The sequence below is a fragment of the Pongo abelii genome, chromosome 3, assembly GCF_028885655.2.
Source record: "Pongo abelii isolate AG06213 chromosome 3, NHGRI_mPonAbe1-v2.0_pri, whole genome shotgun sequence".
In the NCBI taxonomy this organism is placed as follows: domain Eukaryota; kingdom Metazoa; phylum Chordata; class Mammalia; order Primates; family Hominidae; genus Pongo; species Pongo abelii.
The window spans coordinates 2,739,863-2,753,994 of NC_071988.2; the positions used below are offsets into that span (position 1 = coordinate 2,739,863).

General features: G+C 44.9%; 1 protein-coding gene across 7 annotated transcripts in view; it reads left to right on the top strand.

The window, feature by feature from the left end:
* The window catches only part of FAM193A (family with sequence similarity 193 member A), a 195,569-nt gene that overhangs the window by 171,210 nt on the left and 10,227 nt on the right, over nt 1-14,132 (top strand). For 5 of the 7 annotated variants that reach the window (XM_063723274.1, XM_054554918.2, XM_063723270.1 and 2 more), the window contains one exon: nt 7,892-7,973. The exons of 1 other annotated variant lie outside the window; for it this stretch is intronic. In XM_063723274.1, coding sequence (XP_063579344.1) covers nt 7,892-7,973 — 82 coding nt within the window. Of the gene's footprint in view, nt 1-7,178; nt 7,351-7,891; nt 7,974-14,132 lie in introns of those variants that run through there. One more of the 7 variants, XR_008524955.2, reaches the window with a different exon arrangement.

Here is a 14,132-nt window from a genome sequence, read left to right on the forward strand (position 1 = left end):
CAGGTTGAATTCCACCTCCTGGGTTCAGGCAGTTCTCATGCCCCACCCTCCTGAGTAGCTGGAATTACAGGTGCTGCACCGGCACTCTCAACTAATTTGTGTATTTTTAGTAGAGACCAGGTTTTACTATGTTGGCCAGGCTAGTCTCGAACTCCTGACTTTAAGTGATCCTCCTGCCTTAGCCTCCCAAAGTGCCGGGATTACAGGCATGAGCCACCGTGTCCAGCCTCAGATTGTATTTCTATTGGATAGTGCTGCCCTAACTGGTTATTTTGTGTATGAAAGCTATTGATTTATGTATTTTTATTTATTTATTTATTTATTTTGAGATGGAGTTTCGCTCTTGTTGCCCAGGCTGGAGTACAATGGTGCAATCTTGGCTGACTGCAACCTCCGCCTCCCAGGTTCAAGAGATTCTGCTGCCTCAGCCTCCCAAGTAGCTGGAATTACAGGCAAGCAAAACCATGCCCAGCTAATTTTTTGTATTTAGTAGAGATAGAGTTTCACCATGTTGGTCAAGTTGGTCTAGAACTCCTGACCTCAGGTGATCCACCCGTCTCAGTCTCCCAAAATGCTGGGATTACAGGCGTGAGCCACCACGCCCGGCTGTATGTTAACTTTATTATTTTTTTTTAATTTTTTTTTACTTTTATCTATTTTTTGAGATGGAGTTTCATTCTTGTCGCCCAGGCTGGAGTGCAGTGGTGCAATCTTGGATCACTGCAGCCTCTGCCTTCTGGGTTCAAGCGATTTTCCTGCCTCGGCCTCCCGAGTAGCTGGGATTACAGGCGCACAGCACCATGCCCAGCTAGTTTTTGTATTTTTGGTAGAGGTGGGGTTTCACCATGTTGGCTAGGCCGGTCTTGAACTCCAGACCTCAAGTGATCTGCCCTCCTTGACCTCCCAAAGTGCTGGAATTACAGGTGTGAGCCACCTCGCCCTGCCTGTATGTTAACTTTATATATTCTACTTTACTGAATTTTATTGTTTGAGTCTTACTGTTGATTCTCTGGGGTTTTCCAGGCATTCTAATATATATGTGTACAAATAGAGAAAGCTTTACTTCTCCTTTTTCAATTCTTAACGCCTCTAATTGTTTTCTTTTACTTAACTGCATCTTTTCTGATCTTAACAGAAATGTCTCTGGTGTTTCCACATTAAGTAAGATGTTGGCTTTAGGGTTAAGGTTTATGTATTATAAGATAATTATTTAAAATTAGCCATATTAAAAAAATTTAATGTTAAAAAATATCCAGCGATTCCTCATCTCTTGAGTGTTTTTCATTAGGAATGGGTGTTATGGGTGTTAAACTTCAAAGGTTTTCTAGCATCTGTGGAGATAACCATGATGTTTCTCCTTAGACGTATTAATATGATGTTTTACATTATTTGATTTTTAAGTATTGAACTGAACTTGAATTCCTGGAATAAAGCTCACTTGATTGTGGTATATCCTTTTGTTTTGGAATCTGTTTACATTATTTAATATATTTACATCTATATTATTTTTAGGAGAGATGGGTCTGTGACTTCCGTTTTTGTTCTGTCTGTATTAGCTTTGAGTATCAATGTTATACTTGCCTCTTAAAAAGAATTAGGAAGTTTTTGGCTGGGCACAGTGGCTCATGCCTATAATCCCAGCATTTTGGAAAGCCGAGGAGGGGTGCGGATCACAAGGTCAGGCGTTCAAGACCATCCTGGCCAACATGGTGAAACCCTGTCTCTACTAAAAATACAAAAATTAGCCAAGCGTAGTAACACACGCCTATAATCTCAGCTACTCAGGCGGCTGAGGCAGGAGAATAGCTTGAACCTGGGAGGTGGAGGTTGCAGTAAGCTGAGAACACGCCACTGCACTCCAGCCTGGGACAGAGTGAGACTCCACCTCAAAAACAAAACAAAACAAAACAAAAACAGGAAATTTTCTTGTTTTTTACATTTTCAGTGATCTGGAACAATTCACATTGGGACCATCCAGGCTTTAAAGATTTGATAGAAATCCCTTTGCAAGCCCCCTGGACCTCTGGTGTGTTTTCTGTGGTCCTTGCTAGCAGTCTTCTCTCCTCTCTGGAAATTATTCTATCTCTAGTGAGGTTAATTTTGGTAAACCATCTTTCTGTAGTAAATTATTCTTTTCAACTAGATTTTCAAATTTATTTGCATAGATGTCTGCAAGGTAGTCTCGTCATAGTTTTAAATTTCTTTGCAATGATTATTTTCGCCTGTCATTTCTTAGTTTGTGTATTTTTCCTTTCTCCCTATTTTGCTTAAGTTAATAGTTTATGTATTTTGTTAGTTTTTTAAAATCATCTGAATTTATTATTTAGGTTTACTGTTTTTCTTTTTCTTTTCTTTTCTTTTTTTTTTTTTTTTGAGACAGAGTCTCGCTCTGTCCCCCAGGCTGGAGTGCAGTGGCGCGATCTCAGCTCACTGAGCTCCGCCTCCCGGGTTCACGCCATTCTCCTGCCTCAGCCTCTGGAGTAGCTGGGACTACAGGCGCCCGCCACCACGCCTGGCTAATTTTTTTGTATTTTTAGTAGAGATGGAGTTTCACCGTGTTAGCCAGGATGGTCTCGATCTCCTGACCTCATGATCCACCCGCCTTGGCCTCCCAAAGTGCTGGGATTACAGGTGGGAGCCACTGCGCCCAGCCTACTGTTTTTCTTTACCTCCTTTCTTTTATTTTTTATTTCAAGACAGAGTCTCATTCATGTTGCCCAGGCTGGAGTGCAGTGGCACAGTCACGGCTCACTGCAGCCTCAACTTCCCTGGGCTCGGGTGATCCTCCCCCCTCACCTTCTCAAGTAGGTGGTACCACAGGTGGGCACCACCACACTCGGCTAATTTTTTCCTAGTTTTTGTAGGAACAGCATTTCGCCAGATTGCCCAGGCTGGTCTCAAACTCCTGGTCTCAAGCCATCTGCCCACCTAGGCCTCCCAAAGTGCTAGGATTGCAGGCATGAACCACCGTGCCCAGCCTACCTTGTTAATTTCTGCTTTCGTCTTTATTTTCTTTCTGTGCTGTCTTTTGTTTTACTTTGTTGGGGTTTTTTCTAACTTTTTAATTTAGAAATTTTGTTCATTTTGTTTTTTCTTCCATTTTTATTGATAAAAGTGTTCAGCACGTGGAACTTTCCTCTGATCTTTTTCTTAACCATATCCCATGGAGTCTGATAGATAATTTTTCCTTTTTTTTTTGGTTTGTTTGTTTGGTTGGTTTTTGAGGTGGAGTCTCTCTCTGTCGCCCAGATTGGAGTGCAATGGCACGATCTCGGCTCACTGCAACCTCCGCCTCCTGGATTCAAGCAGTTCTCCTGTCTCAGCCTCCCGAGTAGCTGGGATTACAGGCATGTGCCACCACGCCTGGCTAATTTTTGTATTTTTAGTAGCGATGGGGTTTTACCATATTGGTCAGGCTGGTCTTGAACTCCTGACCTCAGGTGATCCACCCACCTCAGCCTCCCAAAGTGCTGGGATTACTGGCGTGAGCCACCACGCCCAGCCTCCATTTTTTTTTTAAAGAAATTCTGGGCTGGGCGCCATGGCTCGTGCCTGTAATCCCAGCACTTTGGGAGGCCGAGGCAGGCAGATCACTTGAGGTCAGGAGTTCGGAAACCCTGTATCTATTAAAAATACAAAAATTAGCTGGGCGTGGTGGCACGCGCCTGTAGTCCCAGTTACTGTGGAGGCTGAGGCAGAAGAATCGCTTGAATTTGGGAGGCAAAGGTTGTGGTGAGCTGAGATGGTGCCGCTGCACTCCAGCCTGGGAGACAGAGCGAGATTCCGTCTCCAAAAAAAAGAAATTCTGTAATTTCCATGTGTTTTTTTTCTTTCACTCGATAGTGTAATAGGCAGCTTTTAAGTTTCCAGGTAGGAGAAACTTTTTTGTTGTTAATAATTTACAGGTTTTTTTTCATTGTGATCAGAGAATATTGTTTTTGTTTTGCAAAACCTATTGATACTTTCTGAGGCCCAGTGTATGTCAGCTTTTGTAACTCCTCCATGTGTACTTGATAGAAGTGTATTTTCTTGGGTCTTGGTATAGAGTTCATTGTGTGTGTGTGTGTATATATGTACATATGTATTTACATATGGAGATGCATATATGTATACACCTCCATGATACATTAATTCTGTTGTTTAGGTCTTCTGTATATCCTTATTTTGTGTCCTCATGGCCTGTCTTCTGTGGCTTATTATTAATATGTTTCTGTGTTTTCTTGCATCTCCTGTTTCTGTGTTGTTTGGTGCACATTCCTGTTATATATTTTTATTTACTTGTGGCTTTTTGTGTTGAGAAGCGGCCACCTTCTGGTTGTGCTTTGTGCCTGCGGCCTGAGTCCTGCTCTGTCTGCGTTGTGATTGCTGCCCCTGCTCTCCTTCGGCCCATTTGTCTGACGAGGCAGCCTTGTCCTTGGCCCTTTGTTTCCAGCCTTTTTCTGAGTGCCTTGGTTTTAGGTCGTTCTCTTGTGTGAAGCAAACCTGAGGCTTGCTTTGTGAGCCAAATTGAAAATCTTCTCTTCAGTCAGTTAAGCCCATTCACACTTAGTGATATAACTATGTGGTTGGTCTCAACCCTGTCATTATTTTATAATTTCTGTATTTTCTATTTACTGTTTTTTTTTTTTTTATGTGTTGTGGGTTTTTTTGCTTTTCCATTTAAAAAAAAAAAATTTGGCGCCGGGCGTGGTGGCTCACGCCTGTAATCCCAGCACTTTGGGAGGCTGAGGCAGGCAGATCGCCTGAGGTCGAGAGTTCAAGACCAGCCTGGCCAAGATGGTGAAACCCCATCTCTACTAAAAAATACAAAAATTAGCCCAGGTGTGGTGGTGCATACCTGTAGTCCTAGCTATTTGGGAGGCTGAGGCAGGAGAATTGCTTGAACCCGGGAGGTGGAGGTTGCAGTGAGCCGAGATTGTGCCACTGCACTCCAACCTGGGCGACAGAGCTAGACTCTGCCTCAAAAAAAAAAAAAAAAAATTGTCCAGGCACTGTGGCTCACGCCTGTAATCCCAGCACTTTGGGAGGCCGAGGGGGGCAGATCATGAGGTCAAGAGATCAAGACCATCCTGGCCAACGTGGTGAAAACCCTGTCTCTACTAAAAATACAAAAGTTAGCTGGGCGTGGTGGCGCGCACCTGTAGTCCCAGCTACTCGGGAGGCTGAGGCAGGAGAATTGCTTGAACCCAGGAGGTGGAGGTTGCAGTGGGCTGAGATTATGCCACTAAACTCCAGCCTGGCGATAGAGCAAGACTCCATATCAGAAAACAAAAAAAAATTGGGGTATTAGGAAAATTGGTGCTTTTCTCCTAGTGCATTCCTATAGACTTGCATACCCCACTCATGCTCCTTGGGCCTGGGTTCCCTGTGTACCCCCTTGTGGCCTGCCGTGTTGGCATTAGGGGGTCCTCTGACACCCACTCATTGCCTCCACAGCAGGCAGTGAGTGAATTCCATTCTTTGTGTTTTGCTCTTTCCTGTCTCCCTGTCTCTCCTCTTGCCATTTTTTGTTGGTGGTGTTTCTGCTCTGTCAGAACACACAGTATTCTTAGGTATACAGTTTACTACAACAGGGCTCCCGCTGGCCTCTGCTGAGTGTTCCCAGGTGTCTTCAGGTTGATGAAGCTCATCCTCAGGCGGTGGCCTTGAGTAGGGCCACAGAATTCTCTGAGTTCTGGACAAGTAAACTTTGACCTGTTGTGTTGTCAATGAACAGATAGTTTGGTTGGATATAAAATCCTTGGATCAACTGATTTCTCCTGTTTAATATAGTGTGGTGGTTGTAAAAAATTTCTTCCTGATACCAAATTGGTTAAAGTTGTGTTTCATGTTTTTCTTACACCAAGATTTTATAGACTGATTATTCTAGTTCTAGTCAGGAAAAGAGAATATTAGAAATCTATTATGACAGCACTTCTAGCAGACATGCCAGCTCTGTTTCCTTCTCAAGTTGGAGCTGTTTTCTTCTAGAACTTCTTGTGGGTGGCTGCTGACATCATGCTTTCTTAGATCTTCACTTTTTGTACATCTGTAAACACTCCGGCCCCCTCTCACCCTTGCTCGTGCATCAGTTTCCCGGATCAGTGGACAGTGTTCTGTGCTTGCTTTCTGCTGCTTGAGTTTTTAAAAATCAAGACTCAGAATGCTTTCCCATGCCCTGAAGCACCTCTCTGTACAAACGTGTGGAGCCTGCTGTGGCTGGGGGCCGTCCTCACTCTCCAGTCACATCTGCTGTTCTGTGCCAGGATTGAGCTATTGGCTGCATTTCCTTTAACCTAATCTTTCCCTTCCTCCTGAGTGTAGATTACCAAAGGTTGACTTTCCCAGGCCTTTCCCTGAACACACCCAGCCTTCATTCCTAGACCACCCAGTCCCAGTGGCACCAGTGATTGTGGCCTCCACCCCGCTGTGTGCCCTCAGGGATACAGTTGGGATCTGAGATAGCCAAGGCTGTCATAGAGCAGGTCCTTAGAGAGAGACTCCTAAGTGACATTTCTGTGAACAAACACATTTGAAAGCACTTGCCTGGTGCTGTGTGAGTTGTCAAAAATATTAGCTGCTATTATGCAAGTAAAATGTGCCTCATGCTACCATGGAAATTCCCCAGTGGTAGAAAGAAATGGAGTGTTTATTAAAGGTTCTGAAATATTGTCCCGTGTTGAGGGCTGCAGGGAAATGGAGACTCACCTTTAACAAAGAAATGTCAGTGGCTCCTGTCCTCTTTGTTCACATCGATGAGGCTGAATGCTGTGTGCACTGCACCCCCAAACCCCGCCCCAGCCCAGATGTGTGCTGCTGGAGCCCCTTTGACACTTAAGGCTCACATAAGGCCCCGGCAATGTGCTCAAGATTGAATTAGATGAGTGACCAGAACAGAACAGAGGAGTAGAAATTCTCAAACTTGCCTGATCGTCTAGGAAATTGAGTAATTATTAATCAGTGATTTCCCTGCTATCCTGCCTATTTTCAAAGATGGTTGTGTAATTGCAGCATGAAATGTAGCCTTGGTTTTTGTTTGGAACAACTTGAAAGTCTTTGGCCAGGCACAGTGGCTCACGCTTGTAATCCCAGCACTTTGGGAGGCTGAGGTGGGTGGATCATTTGAACCCAGGAATTCAAGACCAGCCTGGGCAACATGGTGAAACCCTGTCTCTACCAAAAATATAAAAATTATACAGGCATGGTGGTGCGCACCTGTGATCCCAGCTACTCAGGAGGCTGAGGCAGGAGGATTACTTGAGCCTGGAAGACGGAGGTTCCAGTGAGCCGAGATCATGCCTGGGTGACAGAGTGAGACTTCATATAAAAAAAAGAAAAAAGTTTTTGATGAAATCTCTGGATGTCATATGGGTGAGATGAATCCTGGGAGAACCACCTTCCTGTAGGGTTGATGTCTGGGTCCTCTTCCTGTCAAGGGCACATTCGAGGGACAGCCCTTTCCTTAACATGGGCCTGCCCCCTGGGGAGCTTCTGCTGGCAGCTGTGCTCTGCCTGACTCTAATGGAGACTTAGGGCAGTCCCTGGGCTTGCGCGCAAATTAGATCTCTGGGAGTCTTCTTGCTAAAGGGCTCTCTGATGAGCTGCCTGTCATGTAATGACCAGTCACATGGGGAGTCTAGGTTCTAGCAAACATGTCTTCTAATGGGACCTGAAGCCACAGTTGCTTTGCTTAGTGGACATGTGAGTTCCGCAGTTTCCAGGTCAGACCTGGGTGTTCATAAGCACACCAAAGATATCTGTCCTCCTTTGGCCTTCTGTAAAATCTCATTTTAGAAAAAATATTTACAATTTTTGAAGTTGTTTAAATTGAGCGAGGCCAAATGATTTCTTCTGTTCTGATAAGATAGCCTGCTGTTGTAATTTGACTTTCTGCTTCTCTTTTATTTTACAGATGATGTCTTTCTACCTAAAGATATTGACCTAGACAGTGTGGATATGGATGAGACAGAGAGGGAAGTGGAATATTTCAAAAGGTAAATGTGGAGGCTGTGTGTCTGAAACCGTGGTGGCTGTGTGCTTGCCATACGTGTTTGGTTTTCTGTCTTTCCATGGCACTTCTAGCTGTCTTGGACGAAGTTACATCAAGCAAGCCAGGCAACCTGGCTACTGAAGAGCCTTGTAGTAGGACAGGCCAGCCACACACACCCCTCCCATACTCCCAACACTCATACAGTCACTTCTCCTCCCCCTCACATGCTAGAAAAACAGTTGATGGCAGTGGCTTCCCCCCACCCCTCCCCGCCAACTGGCTGTTGCACTTGTGAGGCGGTGGCTGTCAAAGCGTCCTGGGCCAGCAGCGTCTCCTGGGGATACAGGCCCCTCCTTAGACCTGTCGGATCAGATTGTGGGAAGGGGCCGGCATCTATGTTCTTGAAAGCCTTCCAGGTGCCCCTCACATATGCTGGTGGTTGAACACACTGGAGTGGTGTGCTTTTAAGAAGAAAAGTCACATTTTACATACTTGCTGTTTTCCTGATGGGCAGATTTTATCAGTGCTATGTTCTATAATGTTTTAACTACTATGTGAATTATTAATGGCAACAAAATTATATTTGTTTTATTTTATTTTTGAGAGGGAATCTCGCTCTATCACCCAGGCTGGAGTGCAGTGGCACGATCTCAGCTCACTGCAACCTCTGCCTCCCGGGTTCAAGCAGTTCTCCTGCCTCAGCCTCCAGAGTAGCTGGGATTACAGGCGCCCGCCACCACACCCGTCTGATTTTTGTATTTTAGTAGAGACAAGGTTTCACCATGGTGACCAGACTGGTCTCAAACTCCTGACCTCAGGTGATACACCTGCCTTAGCCTCCCAAAGTGCTGCGATTACAGGCATGAGCCACTGCGCCCAGCCTATTTATTTCATTTTTTTATTTTTTGAGACAGAGTCTCTCTCTGTCACCCAGGCTAGAGTGCAATGGTGTGATCTTGGCTCACTACAATCCCCACCTCCTAGGTTCAAGCGATTCTCCTGCCTCAGCCTCCTGACTAACTAGAATTACAGGGGCCTGCCACCATGCCTGGCTAATTTTTGTATTTTTGGTGGAAACAGGTTTTGCTATGTTGGCCAGGCAGGTCTCAAACTCTTGACCTTAAACGATCCACTCACCTCGGCCTCCCAAAGTGCTGAGATTATAGGTGTGATCAAGCGTGCATTTGTATTATAATAAAAACAACAAAACTGGACTAGAGGTTGCGCCTGGTGGCTCACGCCTGTAATCCCAGCACTTTGGGAGGCCAAGACAGGCAGATCACTTGATCAGGTCAGGAGTTCAAGACCAGCCTGGCCAACATGGTGAAACCCCGTCTCTAGCAAAAATACAAAAATTAGCTAGACGTGGTGACAAGTGCCTGTAATCCCAGCTACTCAGGAGGCTGAGGCAGGAGAATCGCTTGAACCTGGGAGGCAAAGGTTGCAGTGAGCTGACATAGCACCATTGCACTCCAGCCTGGGCTACAGAGAGAGACTTTGTCTCAGAGAAAAAAAAAAAAAAAAAAGCCAGGCATGCACTTGTAGTCCAAGCTACTCAGGAGGCTGAGGCCAGAGGATCACTTGAACCTAGGAGTTTGAGGTTGCAGTGAACTATGATCACGGCACTTGCACTCTAGCCTGGGCAACAGAGCAAGACCCTGTCTGGAAAAAAAAAAAAAAAATTTCCCCTGGTAGCTGGGATTACAGGTGCCCGCCACCACGCCCAGCTAATTTTTTTATTTTTAATAGAGCCGAGGTTTCACCATGTTGGCCAGGCTAATCTCGAACTCCTGACCTCAGGTGATCCACCCGCCTTGGCCTCCCAAAGTGCTGGGATTATAGGTGTGAACCATCACGCCCAGACTGTCAAAATTTTTAAATACACAGAACTAAAAAGATAATTAAAACATTGCATATGAATGCTGAAACATAATGAGTTAAAGATTTCCCTTGAGAAATTAGGAAAAGAACAATAGAATAAACCCAAAGAATATATAAAGAAGGAGATAAGAGAGATAATGAAATAGAAAACAAAGATTTGGTAGAGAAGATCAACAAAGCTAAAATTTGATTGATTGAAAACACCAAATAAATCTTTAGGAGACAGATTAAGAATAATAGAGAAAAAAGGACACAAAAAATAGCATAATTAGATGGAAGAAGAATTAGGATGTTGATAATTATCAAAGTCAGGTGATGGCTATGTTCATTATGCTATACTATCCGTTTTTGTGTGTGTTTGAAAATGTCTGTAATTAAAAAAAAAAATGTTTTGTCCGGGTGCTGTGGCTCATGCCTGTAATCCCAGCACTTTGGGAAGCCAAGACAGGCGGATCACTTGAGGTCAGTTCAAGACCAGCCTGGGCAACATGGTGAAATCCTGTCTCTACAAAAAATACAAAAAAAGTAAGCCAGATATGGTGGCATGCGCCTGTAGTCCCAGCTACTCAGGAGGCTGAGGTGGGAGGATGGCTTGAGCCTGAGAGGTGGAGATTGCAGTGAGCCGAGATGGTGGTGCATCTACCCTCCAACCTGGGTGACGAGAGCCCTGTCTCAAAAAAAAATTTTTTTTTAATTTTGTAAATATATAAGTGAAAAGGAGGAAATAACTACAGATACTGGAGAGATTAAAATAAGAGAACACTGGGAACAACTTCATTACAATTGACTTTAAAACTATGAAATGCAAAATCAACCCAAGGTAAAAATAGCCTGAATGGTCCAATAACTACTAAAGAAATGAAAACAATAGCTGTAAGTCTCAGTGAGAAAACTACATTTTAACAGTTTTACCGAGAGTTCTACCGAACTTTCAGACTTTCAAAGAATGGATTATCCAGTCTTGAGCAAACTACCAGTGAATTTAAATGAGTGAGACAGCACACACACAAATGAATACTCCCTACTTTGTTTTATGAGACAAGTAAAATTCTGATACCAAAATCTGCCCAAAACAATACCAGAAAAAAGGAAAAATCACAGGTTTATCTCGCTCATATTAGATGCAAAAATCCTAAAGAAAATATTCCCCAGGAGGCTGAGGCAGGAGAATTGCTTGAACCCAGGAGGCAGAGGTTGCAGTGAGCTGAGATCGTGCCATTGCACTCCAATCTGGGCAACTAGAGCAAGACTTCGTCTCAAAAATATTCTCATACCTACATCGGTGTAATTTTTTAAAAAAAGAAACAATATACCAAATCCAGCAGTGTATTTTAAAAAGCAGTATACCATGACGAAGTTGGTTTATCCCAGGAACGCAAATAGTGTTTCATATTAGAAAATCCACTTTATTGACCAGGTGTGGTAGCTCACGCCTGTAATCCCAGAACTTTGGGAGGCCGAGGTGGGCGGATCACCTGAGGTTGGGAGTTTGAGATCAGCCTGACCAACATGGAGAAACCCCATCTCTACTAAAAATACAAAATTAGCCAGGCGTTGTAGCACATGCCTGTAATCCCCGCTACTCAGGAGGCTAAGGCAGGAGAATAACTTGAACCTGGGAGGCGGAGGTTGCGGTGAGCCAAGATTGCGCCATTGTACTCCAGCCTGGGCAACAGAGAGACACTCTGTCTCAAAAAAAAAAAAAAAAATCCTCCTCCTTCCTTCCTTCCTCCCTCCCTCCCTCCCTCCCTCCCTTCCTTCCTTCCTTCCTTCCTTCTGACAGGGTCTCACTCTGTCACCTAGGCTTGAGTGCCATGACACAATCACTGTTCACTGCAGCCTTGACCTCCCCAGGCTCAAGCAGTCCTCCCACCTCAGCCCTCCAAGTAGCTAGGACTACAGGCACATGCCACCATGCCTGGCTAATTTTTTTTTTCTTTTTGTAGAGATGGGGTTTCGCCACATTGCCCAGGCTGGTCTCGAACTCCTGGCCTCAAGTGATCTGCCCACCTCAGCCTCCCAAAGCGCCAGAATTACAGGTGTGAGCCCCCGCACCCAGCTAGAAAATCCACTAATGTTAGTTGCTACATTAATATATTAAACAAGAGCCATATGATCATGGATCAGTAGATTTCAAAAAGAAAGTATTTTATATTCAACCTTAAATTGTAATTCCTAGGCTAAAGGAGTATAAAAGAGGAACTAAAACTCAATTTTACAGATGATCTAATTGTCTACATAGGAAATATAAAAGAACTTAACAGCAAGGGGCTAACTGTGTAGGATCAGTACAGAAGTTACTTGCTTTTGTTTTTTGTTTTTAAACAGAGCACGGTGGCTCACACCTGTAATTTCAACATTTTGTGAGGCTGAGGTGGAAGGATCACTTGAGCCCGGGAGTTTGAGACCAGCCTGAGCAACATAGCGAGATACTGTCTCTACAAAAAATAAAATAATTAGCCAGGTGTGGTGACATGCACCTGTGGTTCCAGCTACTCAGGAGGCTGAAGTGGCAGGATCCCTTGAGCCCAGGAGATCAAGGCTACAGTGAGCCAGGATGCACCACTGTGCTCCAGCTTGGGCAACAGCGAGACTCTGTCTTAAAAAAAAAAAAAAACAAACAGTAATTTTTCTCTACACCCACACCACAAATAATTAGAAATGTAGCTCAAAAGAGCATTTATAATAGCACCAAAATCTCTCAGTATCCACGGATAAATCTGACAAAAGTTGCATAAGACTTGTATACAAAAGACTGAAACTTTATTGGAAAACATTAAAGAAGATCTAAACCACAGAGATTCATTATCCAAAGATAGGAAGGGTTAGTATCATAAAGCTGTCAAGGACCGGGCATAGTGGCTCACACCTGTAATCCCAGTGCTTAGGAGACCGAGGCGAGAGGATGGCTTGAAGCCAGGAGTTTGAGACCAACCTGGACAACATAGACCACAACTCTACAACAAAATTAAAAATTAGCCAGGTGTGGGCCAGGCGCAGTGGCGCACGCCTGTAATCCCAGCACTTTGGGAGGCCGAGGCAGGCGGATCACGAGGCCAGGAGATCGAAACCATCCTGGCTAACACGGTGAAACCCCGTCTCTACTAAAAATACAAAAAATTAGCCAGGCGTGGTGGCGGGCACCTGTAGTCCCAGCTACTTGGGAGGCTGAGGCAGGAGAATGGCGGGAACCCGAGAGGCGGAGCTTGCAGTGAGCCAAGATCGCGCCACTGCACTCCATCCTGGGCAACAGAGCAAGACTCCGTCTCAAAAAAAAAAAAAAAAAAGCCAGGCATGGTGGTACATGCCTATAGTCCCAGTTACTCAGGAAATTGACACAGGAGGATCCCTTGAGCTCAGGAGTTTGAAGCTTCAGTCAGCTATGCTTACGCCACCTCGCTCCAGCCTAAGTAATAAGAGAGATCCTTTCTCCAAAAAAATTAAAACAAAAGGCAAACCATTAGGATCCCACAGCAAGCTTTTGTCCAGTAAACTACAAAGAGGTCTTCAGCCTGACCAAGGAGCCTCATGGCAAGACCAGAGGAGGTGCTGCTGCTTCATGGGTTTGCAGCTAGTGAGCCCTCCCTCTCTCCTGCTGGAGGAAGGTGTGAAATGACGGGAGTCCCTAACCACCACTCCGGGGAGCATAACTGTTAAATTACTTTGGAAAACAGTTTGGCAGAATCTAGCAAAATTGAAGTTGTGCCTCCCATGCAACCCAACAAACAGCTGCACACTTGTGTGCATGACTAGAGGTTCTCCTGCATGTCCCAGGGGCGGGGCAAGCGTGAGGCAAGCAGCAGCATCTGTCTGTTCACTGCCGTGTGTTCATACCGCAGCGAAGACGAACAGATTGTCACCTCATGGAGAACTCTCACAGACATAACGTTGAGTGAAATAAGAAGCTGTAAGACCATGTACGTACAGTACAGTTCCCTCTATACGAGGCCACACAGCACAACCATACTAACATTTAGGATGCCATAGAGAAGTCATGAAATTACCAAGAACTATGGTGAACTAATTACTCCAAACACTAGGGCAGTGGCTACCTCTTGGGAGAGGACAGCACGGCACCATGGTTAGCAGTGTCAGGTTTTGTGACCTGGGGGTGCTGTGACTCAGGATTCTGCATGCTGGTTATGTGGCTGTCCTGTGTGTTAGACACCGTGTGCATGTCTCACGTAGTAGTCTGCAGTTGACAAAACAGGCTTGATGCAGAGGCCACTGTGTCTCAGGTGCAAGTGGTGTGGGGAGGGACAAAGCCAGGTCACACTGGGCC